The sequence below is a fragment of the Danio aesculapii genome, chromosome 24, assembly GCF_903798145.1.
Source record: "Danio aesculapii chromosome 24, fDanAes4.1, whole genome shotgun sequence".
Lineage (NCBI taxonomy): Eukaryota > Metazoa > Chordata > Actinopteri > Cypriniformes > Danionidae > Danio > Danio aesculapii.
This window is the reverse complement of record NC_079458.1, coordinates 25,268,146-25,286,436: the sequence shown is the minus strand read 5'-3', so window position 1 is coordinate 25,286,436 and position 18,291 is coordinate 25,268,146. Positions and strand designations below refer to the sequence as shown.

The following is an 18,291-nucleotide window of genomic DNA, read 5'->3' as shown; positions in this document are numbered from 1 at the left end:
TAATAATAATAATAATAATAATAATGGTTGCTTTTCTTTTTTATCATTGATATGTTTTAACAAATGTAGTATGTGCTCTAGTGCTATATTGAAATTGACACTGAATGTGATCATTCACTGTCAGTGTTGTATTACAATTTATCATTTGCATGTGTTTTTGAGGTCTGTGACTTTAAAGGGATTTTAAAAGCATTTAGGCGTAAGAAATTGTACTGTTTATAACTTTAGCATTTTACTTTTATTATACGATTACTACACCTGAATACAGTTAAGGCTGATTTATACTCTTGCGTCAAGTGCACGCGTATGCTCCGGTGCAGCCTCTGTGTGGTCGCATACCCCTTGTTGTGGCCATCGCGCACCTCTCAAAAAATGTAACACGTTGCAATGATGCATAGCACAAGCTCTGTGATTGGTCAGCTTTGTAGCGCCGACAAATGTGGGTGGGGGTGAGAGCCGCGTGAATCCGTTGGAGCAAGTATTTCATTACGCAGCAAGTATCGAGTCACATGAAGGAGCTTTAGATGGAAACTTTTGTTTTGTGTTTACCTTATGATAAAGTTGTTGCACGTCCGCTGGCTCCTGCCTCAGAATAAGCGAGTTTTAGCTACTTGTACGTTAAGGTAACATTCAGAAAAAACAAAACACCAGTAAAGAAACACGACACAGAGGAACATAAAAATCTACTACCCGCTAGCTTTTCGGAAGTGTTATTGCAGAGCAACACAAACAGCGCGCAGAAGCATAAATGCACAGCAACGTGCAAGGCATGCACCATGGGTATAAACCAGCAGATGTATAAATCAGCCTTTAGACTCAGAAAATGATCAAACATTAGATATGTTTCCATCCAACTATTCGAAGGTTGATGGAAACGCTAAGATGCGCATAAATTTTGAAAATGTGGATAAAAAACAACTGAGTAGGATAAACTTTTTATTCGATAAGAAAATATGCACATAAACTACAATGGAAACACTTTTACCGAACAAATTTCAGTATGCACATTAAAAAAATCATGTGATTTTTTTATAAGAGATCATGTGATGAAAAAAAAAAAAATGTTATTGTGTGAAAATATGTGTGAATGGACAAACCAGCAGGCTGAGCACACTGTAGAACATCTAAAATGTTGTTCTGGTCACTCTAAAACACCTTAACCATTTCAGTATTAGTGTTATTACCTCCAGAATAGTCAATATCATCTGTGCTCCGTGCTTCATGGCTTCAAACATCGCGTGTCAGCATTGCCTTCTGAGGCACAAATCCTTTAATAAATAAGGAAAAGATTCACGCAACTTTTTCGACCACAGCAAATTTCATTTTTACTTTTGATATTTGGCACCAGTTTATCAGGAAGTGAAGATTTTGTTCCCTTTGACAAATTGGATGGAAACGCTGCTTTATGTGCTCAACTTTTATGCGATATTCCAGATTTGTGCATACATTTAATTTGCATCTTTGGATGGAAACATACAGTTGAAGTCAGAATTATTAAACCCCCTGAATTATTAGCCCCACCGTTTTTATTTTTCCCCCAATTTCTATTTAATGGAGAGAAGATTTGTATTTTTTTTTTGTATAACGATGGTTTGTGGTTTGATCGAAAAAAAAAAAGTTTTTTAAAAAGTTACAAAAACTGCTTTTATTCTAGCTGAAGTAAAACAAAGTGAAAAAAAAGACTTTCTCCAGAAGAATGAATATTATCAGACATATTGTGAAAATTTACTTGCTCTGTTAAACATCATTTGGGAAATATTTAAAAAAATAAATAAATTCAAAGGGGGTTTAATTATTCTGATTTCAACTGTAGCTACTGTTTATTTCAATCGTATCTATTTCTATACTGTATTTATCTATGCTTGTAGATTGTTTATTAGATTTAATGCAGATGCACTACCCTACAAAATCATCCCAGTCAATCTAAAAGGATTTACAGTATCTTTCCAAATAGAGATCTTTAAGTAATCTGGTGAAATTGTATTCATATCACAATATAGATCAAAGAATAACAAAATATTGCAAAGTTTGTTTCAAACTTATTTACTTATTTATCACAATGGTCCATAAACCCTATCATTTATTTTAATGTTATAGTTTTATATCCCTTTTCATTTTGTAAAATACTGCAATATCAACTCGTTTTATGTATTTTATGTCCTTTTTTTATAATTTACAATAACTGCTGGTAAGCCTTGTAATAATCAGTATCATATACAGCATGGTCAGGCAGTTCTTATGTTTGGGTCCTTTAAATAATTATCGGTTGCATAATAGGATTTTCAAATGACTGAATAATGAAGGTTACTGAAGTTATTCTAATGTTTTACCAGAGAAATCAATCAAACCTTATCACATTCTTTAATCGCTCTCTCCTTTTTTAATCATTCTCTCATCAGATTTCCGTGGTAGATGCCCAGTGCCCTATGCCCCTGTCCCAGCAGTACTGAGCAGTGTCCCGTGGACCCCCATGGCGGAGGGAAGGCCCCTGGCCCACGGCCTCGTCCTGCTGCACAGCCTGCTGCTGCTGCTGATGCCCAGAGGAGTGCCCTGCCGGGGGGCCATACGGGCCCCGGAGTCCCCCTGCCACAGAGCTGAACACCCGCTCATCTCTCACACAGGTCAGCACTTCTGTCCCACACACCTCCGCACCGAGAGCTCTGCACTTTATTTGGCATGTTAATTAATGGTGCTTGCTGATATAAGCACTGTTAAAAGCTATGTTTCCACCCAAAGCTGAGAATTTACTTATATTGCATAAAACATTAGCAAATAAAACACTGTTTCCATTCCATTTGTTCAAGAGAATAAAAATAGCACTTTCTTGGAAACTGGTGCGGTAGATGAATAATAAAAATGATCAGTCCTGCTAACTTAGAAACCACTTTAGCTCTTTGTTTCCCCTGCACTAAAGTTATTGTTATAGTTAATTGTCATATCGTTACTGCAGTGCCTATGGAAAGCATCATACCCTTTGAAATAATGACTTTATTTGTCTTACAGCCTGAAATCAAATCACATAGCAAATATCTTTACCGGCCTTTGAAATGTTTTTGTAGCCTTCTTCTAAACTGTGCTTTTCTACAACTTGAACCCAAAGGTCTTTTGAAAGCAGGGTGTAATGTGAGTAAAGGTATAGATTTTCACATTATAGAACTCTATATAATAGTTAATAGTATAGTTTTTTTAATCAGTATTATTTTCTTATTTCAAATTTTCAATATTTCATATTTTATTTTTTCATATTTCACATACATTGCTGTTTAGTTTTAGTTAGTTTCATTAATGGTTTTGATAGTTTTAGCTTGGCTTTTATTTTGTAAACACATTTCCATTTAGTTTTAATAGTTTTAGTTTCTAGTATACTCAAGTTTAAAGAACATGTATAGTGTAGTGCAAAGTTTAATGTTTGCACAGCTTACTCTTGTGCAAAACTCTTAGTAATAAAAATGACATTTGAACAAACACTAAACCCAAAACCTTACTAATTCAACTTAAAAGAGTTTTTCGAGTATTATGAAGTATTATGAAGTATTACAAGGAAATGATGAAACTTCTTCAAATAATAAATATTACTTGACCGATATGTTTAGCTGTAAACGTGCCTTCTACAGCTGTTTCTCTAAACTGTTTTTCCACCACACAATTACTGCTTAATAATTCAAATTTCTATTTTATTTCAGTTTTTTGTGACTGTTGGTGGTTTTGTTTAGTTTAGTCTGTATGTGAGTTTTGATTTGTGTGTTTGAAAATAGTCCTTGAATGTTTGCGTTCTAACAGCACTAAATCCATTCTCCTAAAACCCGTGTATTGGCCTAAATCATAGAGACCTAATTGCATTGACAAACTCAGTCACCTTCCCCACAGCTTAAATTACAACACTCCCTTGCCTGGAGAACAAGCATTATAATCAATGTAAATTTAGCAGGCGGATTTCAGTAAGTAATTGTGGAGCTGAATGTCAAAGCCAAAGGGGGTCTATTGGGGCTAATGGAGTGGAAAGGCAAGGTCAGTGTTTCAGCTTTAGTGATCAGCTCTGACTGTAAGTGAGAATGGAGACGTCTGTAAACGTGACCTGGTGAGTAGTAATGCAAACTAGTAGCTAATTAACCCATTGATTTCTACATATACCAGTTCACCGTTTGTGTCACAGGAGTGTGAGTTTCAGTGTCTGACACCCGGCTCACACACACAAGGCTGAAACACAATGCTTTTAATTAGCACCCTATTCATTAAATATGCACAGTCAATGCAGTGATAATGGTGTTCATGCCCAGCGGCGACAGGGAGGTCTGTCACACACATGTGCATACATAAACATACACAGCCCTCCCATATATAGTTCATCCGGAAAGTATTCATAGCGCTTCACTTTTTCCACATTTTTTATGTTACAGCCTTATTCCAAAGGATTAAATTAATTTATTTCCTCAAAATTCTACATACAATTCCCCATAATGACTATGTGAAAAAAGATTTTTTGAAACCTGAAAAAACCTGAAAAATCACATGTACTTAAGTATTCACAGCCTTTACTCAATACTTTGTTGATGCACCTTTGGCAGCAATTACAGCATCAAATCTTTTTGAATAGGATGCCACAAGCTTGGCACACCTGTCTTTGGGAATTTTTGACCATTCCTCTTTGCAGTACCTCTCAATCTCTATCAGATTGAATGGGAAGTGACGATGTACAGCTAGTTTCAGATCTCTCCAGAGATGTTCAATATGATCTAGGTCTGGGCTCTGGCTGTGCCACTCAAGGACATTCACCGAGTTGTTGTGAAGCCAGTCCATTGATATATTCGCAGTGTGCTTTAGGTCATTGTCCTGCTGGAAGATGAACTGTCACCCCAGTCTGAGGTCAAGAGCACTCTGAAGCAGGTTTTCATTCAGGATGTCTCTGTGCATTGCTGCATTCATCTTTCCCTCTATCCTGACTAGTCTTCACCACAGCATGATGCTGCCACCACCATGCTTCACTGTAGGGATGGTATTAGTCTGGTGATGAGCTGTGCCTAGTTTTCTCCAAACGAAAATCCTGGGATCCTGGGATTTTTTATTTTTAATAAATTTGCAATAATTTCAAAAAAATCTTTTTTTTTACATTGTCATTATGGGGTATTGTGTGTAGAATTTTGAGGAAATAAATTAATTTAATCTATTTTGGAATGAGGCTGTAACAAAAAATGTGGAAAAAGTGAAGCACTATTAATACGTTAGGGATGCACTGTATATGCATGTTTATTATATAATATCATATTGGTAATATATTAAAATAAGCAGGTTATAAAAAAATCAATAACTTGGAATACAACAGGCATAACGCTCCATTGGAACCGTTTTGAAAATGCAATTCGTCCTGTCTCACTGAGCTTTTGAACCAAAGCTTTCAAATCATGGACAAGCCCCAGTCTACACATTTAGCAGCTGCCCTGCCACAAAAACCAAATACCTGCATGCCAGCTCTCACAAACAAAACCCTTCTTCAGGAAAAACATTTATTCAGAGCGTGCTGGGATCTGCGGGTACTGGCGCTTGCTGCTTTTCTCTTATGTGTTTGTTGAACTCCTCCACTAAGTCTTCTAAAATAAGCACTGAACTCCTTCTGCCCTTCTTGGCCCTATCATCTGGAGTTCAGATTATGCTGTGTTTTCTGAGCAAGCTCTTGTAAATAGGTATAAATAGACATTTTGTGAAGACTACACAATAACTAATGTATATGTATAGCAGATTTCTCTTCTTTGTTTATCTTTCTGGATAAAATGTTTGATCAACAGGTATATGATAATATTTTACAGTTTTTCTCAAAATGCTTAGACACTAACGTTAATTCTTTTGACACATTTAGTGAAACCATTCAGCCATCTGCCTATGCGTTATATGAAGTCTGCAAAACTACAAGCACAGTACATGCTTTAAACTCAGTTTGATCTTTTAAAACAGACGTTTGGCAAAACTTTAAGCACAATGTCCTACATTATTATACACATTACTGGAAATGAACAGCTCTTGTTTTACATTGTGAAAACACTTACATACAAATGGTTCACTCGTTTACTTAAAATTGCTGTTACAGACGATCCCTTAGTGAAATACAAAAAAAAAAAACAATGTTTTGAGAACAATACATTGTACTATATTCTTATTTAATGGTAATTTTTATCATTTTCAATGGCAGTTATTATTGATGATTTCAATTCTAAATGTACTTATATTTATACAAGTTATATAATTCATATACAGTTGAATTATTAGCCCACCTTTGAATTAAATACATATATATATATATATATATATATATATATATATATATATATATATATATATATATATATATATATATATATATATATATATATATTTCACAAATGATGTTTAACAGAGCAAGTACATTTTCACAGTATGTCTGATAATATTTTTTTCTTTGCAGAAAGTCTTATTTGTTTTATTTTGGCTAGAATAAAAGCAGTAGAAAATAGACAGTGGAGATAATAATGTTGATTTCAACTATATATATATATATATATATATATATATATATATATATATATATATATATATATATATATATATATATATATATATATATATATATGTTATACACAAACTAGTTTTAACGTCATTGTATATATAATAAATGTATGCTTACATCATATTCATGCACACACATTATATACTATATATATATTGTGTAAACTATTGTTGCTTTATATATTTATGTTCTCTGTATCTCTGTATCATTGGCATTTTGAACTGCAACTTATGCAGTTATTCTTCAATTCTAAGTCGCTGTGAATAAAAGCACGTGCCACCTGAGTAGGGATGTCTGCCGAAACTCGATACTTTATCGGTATTGGTGCTACATTCTAAAAAACCGAAGTATCGATAAGCTCTGACGTTAACGGTTCTGCTATTGATACTGGAGAATTATTGATGAATAAACATTACTTACAGTAGCATAATTTAACTGACCTTCCTTTTCTAATTTGCGATATTTGATATTTGATATTTGATAATCTCACATGAGAAATGCTTGTGTTTCCGGTGAGCGCATCAAATATAAAAGCCTTCACAGTTCTCGGCTGTGCGTGCACTTAGCAGAGGCTCACGATTAATGCACACACATGGCTCGCGACACAGCCTCGCGCTCACACAGCTCGTAAGATTGCAGAGTGAACCAAACGAGTTGTATTTCCCGAGTGGACAGCGACAATGCCCGTTGCAACAAACGCAACAAGTTGTTTTTTTGTATAAGCAGAAATGCAAGCAATCTGTGAAAAGTATCAAAGTGAAAGTATCTTTCAAAACTTCATTAACTGCAATGAAAAGTTTTGACTACCTAGCTAACGGTAACCTTAAATTAAATTAAATTAGCATAATATTAATAGTTAAATAAACACACACATTAGGTTACAATAAAAACAGTGTATGTATATATATATATATATATATTTTTTTTTTTTTTTTTGCAGTAGTCTAAATAAATCTTACACATTAAACATGCTTTTTCATCAGCTGTATTTACAAGTAGCCTATGAACAGCCTAATAATAAATGCTTATTAAAAAAAAAAAACAACTGCTTGTTTTTACATTGCAAGTTGCCCCAAACTGTATTAAAAACACAGTTAACTCACAAAACACTAGCCGCATTTCCACTGTTGGGCCAGTGCAAGTAAGGGCTTTTATCGGGCCGGGCTGGGCCAATCACCCGAGAAGTTGAGCAGTGAGGCCGAAATCATGTCGCGTTTCCACTGTCGGGCTAGTAGCTCACTGCGCGTCACGCAAACCCCAGAGTGTGCCCTGAATCAAACGTCATACAACCCGCCCACTTCAGCGAGAATCAGGGAGAGAAAGCCTAGTTCACACTACATGATTTTAAACATCGGCAGATCGCTGTGGTGTTCCCACTACATGACATTATGTAAATGATCTACAAGAGGGGGGTGAGACACTACAAGATCTGACAACAACTCGTACCCCAACATCTCAGTCCAGCTACCAAACCACAGCCAATGAAATGTTGAGGGAGGAGTCGTCAGAAAAAGCTGAACACTATTGGCTGCTTGTGTACATCACTGATAGCGTTTCAAGCTTTCAAGGGAGCATTTAAAAACATCGTCAATCAGCTGATGCATCAGCGGATCAATCGCTCATCTGCAAGGTTTGAGTGGATTGATACACAGAGAGTTTTTAGTTTTTGTAATTTAATAACTCTTTGAAATAAAATTAACATATCTATAACACCCTGACGTTTCCTGAATATCTGTGTATTTCTTTCTAACATTGTTATTTTTATTTTAAATTACAAAACAGTAAAGAACTGAGCATTTCTACCTTTAATTACCATATTGGTCAAAACGACTGCATGCATGTCTGCTAGTTTTCGCTGTGACTTTAAATATTTGTGCATTTTTTTGCCTAGTAACTTCCTGCTAACATAAACATAACTTTCTGATAGCAAAAACTTAAATTTACTTCAGATATATCTTTCAAAACAGCAAATTCTGTGCCGGAAAATATTTCCTGTTGTGAAAATAAAAGCGAGCCCAAGACCTTTGCGTGTTCTAGTCTCTTAACTACATATTTATAGGCTGTATTACCAAAAAAGATAATATTTTTAGGGTAATGGTGTCATCAAATATGATGACAGACATTCAAAGCTTAATTTTAATGTCTCAGTAGAAGCTTTGAATGTAAATATGATGTGACATATGACATATTTTATATGTGAACGGTCAGAATGAACAGTATAGTCATTTTAATAGTTACAGAATGCTAGTTCCCCTGTTAATATAGCCTACTCGTGTCCGTGTTAACGCAGAATGAAGCAAGTGTATCGATGCCCATTCTGGCCAATCACAGACGTTTCTGTTGAGCTCCTGAGCACACAGGCATTCAGCTTATGCTGATATGCTCTCTCATTGTCTTCAGCTCGTCAATACATCTGACTGCACGTGGGGTCGAGTCGGCCGACTGCTCTGGAATATTCAGCATGCTAGATATTGGATTTCCGTCTGCGAGTTGTCGATGACGCTTCAGATGCTTTCATCCGAGCACCCGCAGATTTCTTCCCGATCGCAGCCCGATCTGTCGGTTAACTTCCAAATCGGGCTCAAATCAGGCTTAAAATCCTGTAGTGTGAACTAGGCTTAAGGCACACCATCGCATCATCATGAGAGCATTAAAATGAAGACAACCGAAACAAACAAATGACACGCTACTGTACAGCATAACATCATATGTCTGTACACACAGACCTATGTATTTCTATTGATTATATTTGTTTATTCACCGACCGACTGTTGGCATTGTGCATCGACTGTTAGGTCTCACCACTAACGGAGGGACCCAGTGCAGTGAGCGCAGCCATCCATATGTATAATCTAAATATAATATAAAACCATGTAATGAAATGTATTTTATAACATCCTTGTTTTGATAGACGTGTTAAGTGTTTCAGCACATAAGAGCAAGTAGCCTAATAAAATATTGCCTATATTTCATTGTGCTCAGCAGCTATCCACTAATAAAGCTCTACATTTAAAGTTTCATTTTTTAATTTGACCACTTATATAAAAACATAAACACTTTTTATGCTGCGCAGGACTGGGTGACAGAAAAAAGGTAGGCTAGATTCTGCTTTCACTCACCCCAAAAAAGCTCTGTTTGCACGATTTGCTTAATATCATCATATCCAAATACTTGTTAAATAATATTTTAAACCTCCTCCGGTGTTTATTGTTTTTAGAAAATATTTAAATTATTTTTTCAGATAGGCCTTTGTAAAAATGAAAGTTATACATGGCTTAAAACGGTTTAATTTACTTATTGTATATACCTACATTGTTATAGCTAGCTTTTGCTTGTTTTACATTGGTTTATTTATTTAATGTGATTTTATTATATCCAATATTTGTAATTCTTTAAATTATTTCAATATAGCTTAGGCTTTTTTATCGAGATATGACACTATTGTTTTGGGCCTCCAAAAGTGGACATGTAATTTGTAAGTTTTATGTCTTTCTGTTGTATTTAAATTTTGTATTGTCCCCAAAATAAATAAAAAAAGAAAATCGGCCGGCCTCACACACACACAGGCCTCACAACGCGCATGTATCATGCACAAACACACCTTTTAAAATTGACAAAAACTCTCGACAACCTTTACTGGCTGCTGTGTCTTTAATATGGTGTAAAGATTATTATGCGCTATTGAAAGGAGGACGAAGCAACGAAATGTCAAGTTAAAACTTTTTATGCAACAGCCTTACATTTAAAAGGGAAACACAAGGGCGATCATAAGCACAAAGACGCCTGTCCTATAAGGTGTTTTATGGAATAGCCTATATTAAACTGACCAGCTATATGTTTTCTTTCCCTTATTTATTTGTTTGTTTGCTGCATGTACTTGTGTGCGATCTGAAAACTAGTGTAATGACGGCATGCCATCTTTAACAGACTTGGGCAAACTCCGTCTGTCCTTTCACTCCACCCCGAAGCCCTAGCTGGCCCTCTTTGACCCAATGTATTCTGCGGGCTGAAAAAGGCCGGCCGCTGGCCCTGAGAAAGCCCCGCTTTGGCCCGATCAGGCCCCGGAAGTGACAGTGGAAACATGATTGGCCTTGGCTCACTGGCTTTAGGCACAATAGTGGAAACACGGCTATTGTTAACTCATTTATGTGAATGCGTTAATAGAAAATCATAAACATTATCTCATTTAACTGCATTTTGCAACTCAAAGAGAGTATTTTCAACTGCAGGGAGCACAATAAACAAAGAAAAATCCCGACTTCTGTCAGAACAAACATGTTGATTTTTTTCCAGAAGAATAGTTAAAAACAGAGTCATTTTCCTTTAAACCATTGTACATTCTTTTACAGGAAAATATATATATATTTATTTGTTTTACAATTATTGGTTTTATTTTAAATTAAAAACATAATAATAAAATAAAGTTGTTAATTCTGTTTAATTAGTTGTTTTTTGTTTATAAATAATAATAAAAAAAAAATTTACTGATAAGAGAATTTTAAAGTTCAGTTAAAATCTTAACGATACCCATCCCTGCACCTGAGTAACAGTAAATATAAGTTAGATACATGTCCAGTAATCAAAGAATGTCTGAAAATCACACTGGCAAATCATGATTCAATATACAGATAAAAGCACATCGATTACTAAAGCTTCTCACACGCTAAATTAACGTCACTAGCACATTGCCTTAATAAATACCTTCTGCTTCTCTGAAACTCCATGCCTTGTGAAACCATTTCCCCTGTAATTATAGTCAAACACGGCGGCAGCGCTGTGCTTATCGTGACAAAGCCTATATAGAGAGGAGTGATTGATGGACCTTTTTTATTTTTTATCTAAACCTTTCAGACTTTGTCAGGCCACCCAGTAAGCCAATTTAGAGGGAATTGAAGGCTGAGAAACATTTTGTTCTCTCCTTAAATTTGCCTTTTTTGAATCAAGTCTGAAGTCTGCATTTATAGTGGAGAATGTTCCTAGCAGCTTCTCTGAAAAAAAAAATCAATAAAAAGGGTTGAGTCACAGAGAAGCATATGTCCATCCAGACCAAAAGAGACACTGTTTTGTTTTTTTCTTCTTAAATGGAGCACCTCTGCTCTCAAATCCATACTGCTGCCTGTGGACCCAGTAATCTATGTTCATTTAGAATAAAAAAAGCTCAAGAGAGAAGGCGGACAGTTGGTTTTCCTGTGTGCAGAATAGTATTGTCAAAGGTATTGAGATTTCATTAATTTAGGTCATTTATCCAGCTGTTACAGCGGTTCATTTCACAGTGGATGTCAAAAAGTGTTAAAGGGATAGTTCACCCACAAATTAAAACCCTGTCATCATTTTGGATGTACTCACACTAGGCTATCCAAACCTTGCCCTTGAGTGTGATTCGTTTGGCTGGTTTGAAGAGGTGGGCCTGATTGCAGTTCGGTTGAAACTGATGAAACAACATCACTTTTAAGTGACTGTTTAATATGGATTTATTACTCATTTTCACTTTTCAATGAACAGGACATGTCATAGTTTATCAAAGATTCAAAACCCTCCCTTCACTTCTGCTGGCAGCTTCAGCAAACATCATAATACATGCAACACAATGAGTTTTATGAAAATTTATGAGCGTCATAAGCAGTGGATCTGTTCTGCAAAATATTCAGCTGTGTATCACTGCGTCTCAAACAACTAAAAATAATACAAAACAATATAATTAATGTTAACTAACCATCTCCACTGTGCTGAGCGAGAACAATTCACATCCTGTTTTTTGATGCATTGATGATATAAGTGTGCCCAGAAGGTAAAAATACAGTACAGACTGTCTGGAATGGGGAGACAATTGTACCCGGGCATTGTTCAATTAAACTGTACCTAGTGTGAGTACGCCCTTATTATTTTCCTTCAAGTGGTTCCAAAACTGTATGAGTTTCTTTCTTTTTTGAAGAACACCGAAGAAAAAATTTTGAAGAAAGACGGAAACCTGTAACCATTGACTTCCACAGTATTTGCTTTTCCTACGGTAGAAGTCAGTGTTAAATGTTTTCATCTTTCTTCAAAATAGCTTATTTTGTGTTCTGCAGAAGAAAGAAAATCGTTAAGGTTTGTAACCACTTAATGCTGAGTAAATAGTAAGTACCTTTTGGTTTTGAGTGGACCATCCCTTCTTTAAAATGCAAGAAATAAAAAAAGTTTCATTGTTAGATATTTTTATGAACTATAAAGAGATAATAAAAAGACATTTCAGCCAAAAAAAATATATATATATATTATTTACACACCTGCAAATGGTATAAAAATAGTTTCTTTTAACAATTTTATTTAACAAAAACAAATATATTTTGAGAAATGTTGGAAACCAGTAGTTACTGACATCCGTAGTAGGGAAAAATAATCTATAGAATCAATGGCTACCAGTTTCCAAGATGCCTAAAATGGTTAATTTTGTCTTCAACAGGTAGAAATGGCAAGGAAAGAAAATGAAGTTGAATAAATGACCAAATTGTCATTTTATTTGTGTCGCACTCGGCTCATGACTGCCAGTTTGTGCAGTAATGTTCTAGACAGATGTTGCACATTCATAGTGAGTCAGGTTTGCATTTAGTTTAGACTTGAGAGAAGGGTTTTTTTTTTTGGTTCTGGGAAAACAAGACTTTTGTTTTGTTGTCAATGACAGGTTTAAGAAACAGATGGTTCCCCACAGGTACAGTTTGTATCTTATGATCAGTCAGAGTGTCTGTACAGGCTTGTCAGAGCTTTTGCTGTATTGCATGGCTCAGTGGGAAAAGTAAAACACTGTAAAATGAACATGTTTTTGCATTTATGTTCACATTTATCTTTATCTTGCTTTCCTAACTGAGTGCTTTCTAACATTTCAGTTAAGCTGAATGCACTCTAAATTCAATTTTTTGACCTGTTAACCTTGTTTCTTTATTGCTATTATTTTTACATTATGCATTTACATGTTTCTAATTGCAGGAGGCAGAATGACATCCGTTCTGTCTAACTGTTTGGTAAAATATGAAAACAACAGGTTAAAATCTGCTAAAAACATATTAACATATTAACATTTAAAAACATTAAGACTTTAATGCTAGCACATTGCTACATCTACAGTATAGCAACATGCTGATTAAAGTTTTCACTGTTAGAAAGTAAGAAAGTAGCAACATGAATTCAAACTAACAGCATGTTAAGCCATGTGTAAAAGCTGTTAGAAACATTCTAGAAACATGTTAAGCATATTAGCAGCATGCTAATTCATGTTGGAAAAGTGTTAAATCATTACAGCAACATTATACTTAACTACCAACATGCTAGTCTTTGCATTTTTTATTATTTAGCATTAATTGTCACCATTTGGTAACAATACACGCTCTGTGTAAAGTTTTTTTTTGTACGTTTAATAAAAAGTTTGTCTTGGGTTCCTCCCTCTGTAATTTTGGTTAGACAACTTGTTTAAATGCAACTTAAGAGTCTAAAGAACCAGGATTTACACAGCTGTGGCTTGTCAGATGTTCCTTCCTGTACATAAAGATTCTTTGAAATGAACAAACATATTAACGTCTATTAAAAGAAACAGCTTAACAGTTTAAGAAAACAGAAGAGGAAAAGCTAAAGTAAGACTTCTCGAGGTTAAATTGTTTCCATGCTGAGGTTGAATTTTGGAAGTGCCTGTTCTTTTACATCTTCATGCTATTTTTACAAGACATGTGAAGCTGCTAAAGTGGCTCTTTCACACATAAGCCTGCTGAATTAAATGTTTTTGCAAGTATATTTTAGTTCTGCACATGCTATTATTTTGGTCAATTTGATATTAGTATACAATGTAAAATAAACCTCTAGTTTCAGCTTATAATATGCCAAAGATCATTTATTAAAACTTTCAAATTTTACACAATTTGGGTGTAAGCAAAAGCTATTTTATTTGTCCCTTTAAATGCAAATGAGCTGTTGCTTTCCAAAAGAGAGTGGGGCTTTTGGTTGCTATTTTGACATTACAAAAACAACAAGCAGATGAAATGTTAAAACCTAAGTCAGAAACTGATTGAGCAGAAGGTTTCGACTTAAAGAATCTTAAAGAGACAGGTTCTTCTGTATGTATTTGTGGAGTAAAGTTGAGTAATATTATTGACTAGTTTGTTACTGCTATATCATTCACATGACAACTGAAAACACTTCTCAACTCTTACATCTCTGAACACTAACTGTTCCTTTTCTCTCTTCTTTTTCATCTCTTCTTGTTTGTTTTGCCTCTTCTTGATGAATTGCTCAATGCCTCTTCTTTGTTAGTAGCTTTGGACAAAAGTGTCTGCTAAATCAACGTTTCTCAATCACATTAGTGGAGGATCATTACCTTATTAGCAGAGACTAAAAGACCTGTTATTGTGTGACCGACAAAGGAAACATCCAAAACATGCAGTGTTGGTGGTCCTCCAGGAACATGGTTGAGAAACAGTGTGCTAAATTTAAATGTACTGTTCTTGTATGTGCTGGCCTTAAATTAACATTACACTATTAGTATAATTCACTTGTCTTTGCAGATGTTTAAAAAAGTCTGTCACCTGTATGTACAGTGCATAATAAATGTGTGTTTATGAATTACAATGATAGTGAGATGAACTCTGGCTGAAAATATTTAGGAAATAAAAAACGGTTAAAAAATACTTTTTTAATTGATGGCTAAATAACTAATGTTCTCCACTGCTGGAGACATTATAAGTGCTCAGAGGAGTCTCTGCTCACTTCTATGAGCATTCTGATCAGTTACTGTTCTTGAAGAAAAACATTCATCTAGTGGAAATGCATGATTTAAAAGAAACCAGGGCTAAGCATAAAATACATCAAAATAAGATGGCCAAGTTGAAATAAGTTTACAGAAAACTAGAAAGCAAGAAATTGCTATTTTGACAGTGTTTTCGTAATTGTATATTCCACTAAATTGAAAAATTCTGCTTTTCTGACAAATTTACTTAAAATTTTTCATTTACAAATATCATGATATATCATGAATGGTATCAATATCATTATTGCTGAAATCGTGATAAATTAATATCGGGAGCTAAATGTTATGCTAATATTGTATTGTGAGCCTGTGATTCCCACCCCTAATATATAAATTAGGAATGTCCCGATCAGGTTTTTTTGCCCTCGAGCTGAGTCCGAGTCTATTGATTTGGAGTATCGAAACCCAATACAATACTTCTATAATACATTAAACAGATCCAGGATGTTCCTTATTTTTTATTTAAATCACCTTGTTTTTTATATATATATATATATATATATATATATATATATATATATATATATATATTTATTTTTATTTTTTTTCACAAATTTTTGATCACTAGGCACTGTGATTTTGTTGGGAAAATTTTTTTGTTGGGAAAACAGATTTTGGATGCATAAATTTAACTTTGGCATGCTAAAATTACTTAATTTAAATTATGTGTCACGTCCACATGCCTCCTTAACCTTTTTTTGTTTTTACTTCACATGACTTTTTAAGGTTCAACATTAAGGATTTTTTTTTTCTGGCCACACCAAACTAATTATTTCTTTGCCACAAATTTTAAATGTCAAAATGTCAAAACAAGCTGAATATAGCCGTATACATGCACATTTCATCCAACAATACTGTTCTTAAAAAACATTTGACATTTTAAAAAAGTATTCTTATTTATCTAAAACTATACACAGTAGTCTGTCCAGGCTAAAAGTCCCAGATCATCAGGCAACTATAGATAAATGGAGAGTTTCATGTTATTGTGAACGATGATAATTAAACCATATTAACTAAACTAACAAAGCAGGTAAAAAAACATTCTGTGTGCGATAGTGAAAGCTTGATCACGTTCACACGGTTAACATTAGGCTCAGTAATAATCTGTTCAAAGCTTGGTAAAGGCTAAAGCGGCAACCGCTGCTGCATACAAAAATCTGGAGATCAGCAGGACAGTGGGTGCACGAGCACCATTCTTTCCCAATCAATTTCAAAGAGAAACAATCCCACCAGTTGTGTTTCCAGGCATGGTTGTTTTGCGCAAGAAAAACAGGCGCTTATAAACAATTGCGCTCATCACATCAGCTGTGCCTCACTCACAATGTCAGCAAGCGAGAATCGCCTGTGTCTCACCATGCGCCTGATCATCCTCTCATTCGGTATTCACCTGCTTTTATTTGCTCGCGTGAACAGTTACCAGTAGTGCTGCTTCTTGGTTCTAAGAGCACATTTGCATGCATAATGACAAACTGTCTTTAACTAAAATTCTAATCTGTAGTGACGAGGCAGCTCTGGCAATTTAAAAATGATTTTCAACTATGGCCAAGGTGGCTAGTGGGTGTCTGTCTAATCCACCACAGCTGAAATCTACCCGCATTTGGCGGGCTGGCGGGTGTTAATGTCAAGCCCTGCATATTATAACTAATTTATTTTGTTGTTGCCATGATGACAGTACTTGTATTTAGCTTAAAGTGCAATTGAAAGACTTAACTAGCTTATTATGTTATCCAGGCAAGTTAGGTTAAATAAGCAAGACATTGAATAACAGTGGTTTGTTCTGCAGACAATCGCTTCTCAAAAACATTGGAGAACCAAGAGGAGAATCAAATGTCTCCATATTCACTTACGAGCTCCACTCACGCTGAAGTTATAGAGCTTATCCCATAGAGACTTGCAAGATTTATGGAGGAACATTGTGGTAACTGATGCTGTGGATCTTTAGGGAATTCCGGCTTTCCTTTGTATGCTTGAGCCACTCTTCTTCAGAAGAAAAACAACCACATCAGAGTTAGAGGAGTCTTTGTTCTGCTGTAGAGCTGTTAAACTGATTCTTCAAATAAAACAACTTCATTGACGGAAGCTTGTAGGTTATTTTTAATTCATTCACTAAGATTGTTTTTATTTATGCTGTGTCCATTGCATGAAGGCCAATATAGTACATAAAGAAATATTTATTGAGTAGTATAATTGATTTAATATTATGATATTATGTGACACTAAAAACTAAATAGTTTTAATGTAGAATTATTATTATTATTATTATTATTATTATTATTATTATTATTATTATTATTACATATAGTCCATAATCGTATGTTGCCTTTACAAAACAATAAGATAATTACTTTTTGAAACATATTTTAAAAAATTGTTTGCTTCACCAGTAACTGGTAACATTTTCAGTTTATTATTATTATTATTATTATTATTATTATTATTATTATTATTATTATTATTATTATTATTATTATTATTATTATTATTATTATTATGTGAAACTACATCACGTAGTGATCGCCGGTAGCACAACATAACATATGACAGCATTACTGGAAGCACAAACCCAGCAGCTCTCACATTACACAGAAGAAGGTAGGCAAAAAAGATGTTAGACAAGCCAAGATTGAAGCTTTAATGCAGAGGCCAGAGGTTAATATGACAGGCGCCACAGCATCTGATATGCATTCCGTACACAAACACAAAGCAACACACTCCAGAACCCACAAACCAAGGGAAAATATATATTAAGAAAACATTGAGCAGAGACTGTTATTGATGTGCGCTGACATGTGTCTTCTGTTGTTCTACAGACATCGAGCCATGGATCCACCGATTCAGAGCTGAAGGCACTGTCGATTATTCACAGCTGACCTTTGACCCAGGCCAGAATGAACTCATCGTGGGTGCAAGGTACTGCACACTTCTTCATTTTCACTCTCAGAAATTATATATTATTTTAATCACTTTCTTATTGCCACTGTGTAAA

At 34.7% G+C, this 18,291-nt stretch overlaps 1 protein-coding gene across 2 annotated transcripts in view; it reads left to right on the top strand.

Moving 5' to 3' along the window:
* Positions 1-18,291, top strand: part of sema5a (sema domain, seven thrombospondin repeats (type 1 and type 1-like), transmembrane domain (TM) and short cytoplasmic domain, (semaphorin) 5A) — a 298,541-nt gene that overhangs the window by 94,395 nt on the left and 185,855 nt on the right. For both annotated transcript variants that reach the window (XM_056451158.1, XM_056451159.1), the window contains exons 2-3: positions 2,400-2,621; positions 18,116-18,215. In XM_056451158.1, the coding sequence (XP_056307133.1) occupies positions 2,471-2,621; positions 18,116-18,215 (251 nt within the window). In that variant the 5' untranslated portion in view covers positions 2,400-2,470. The remainder of the gene's footprint in view (positions 1-2,399; positions 2,622-18,115; positions 18,216-18,291) is intronic.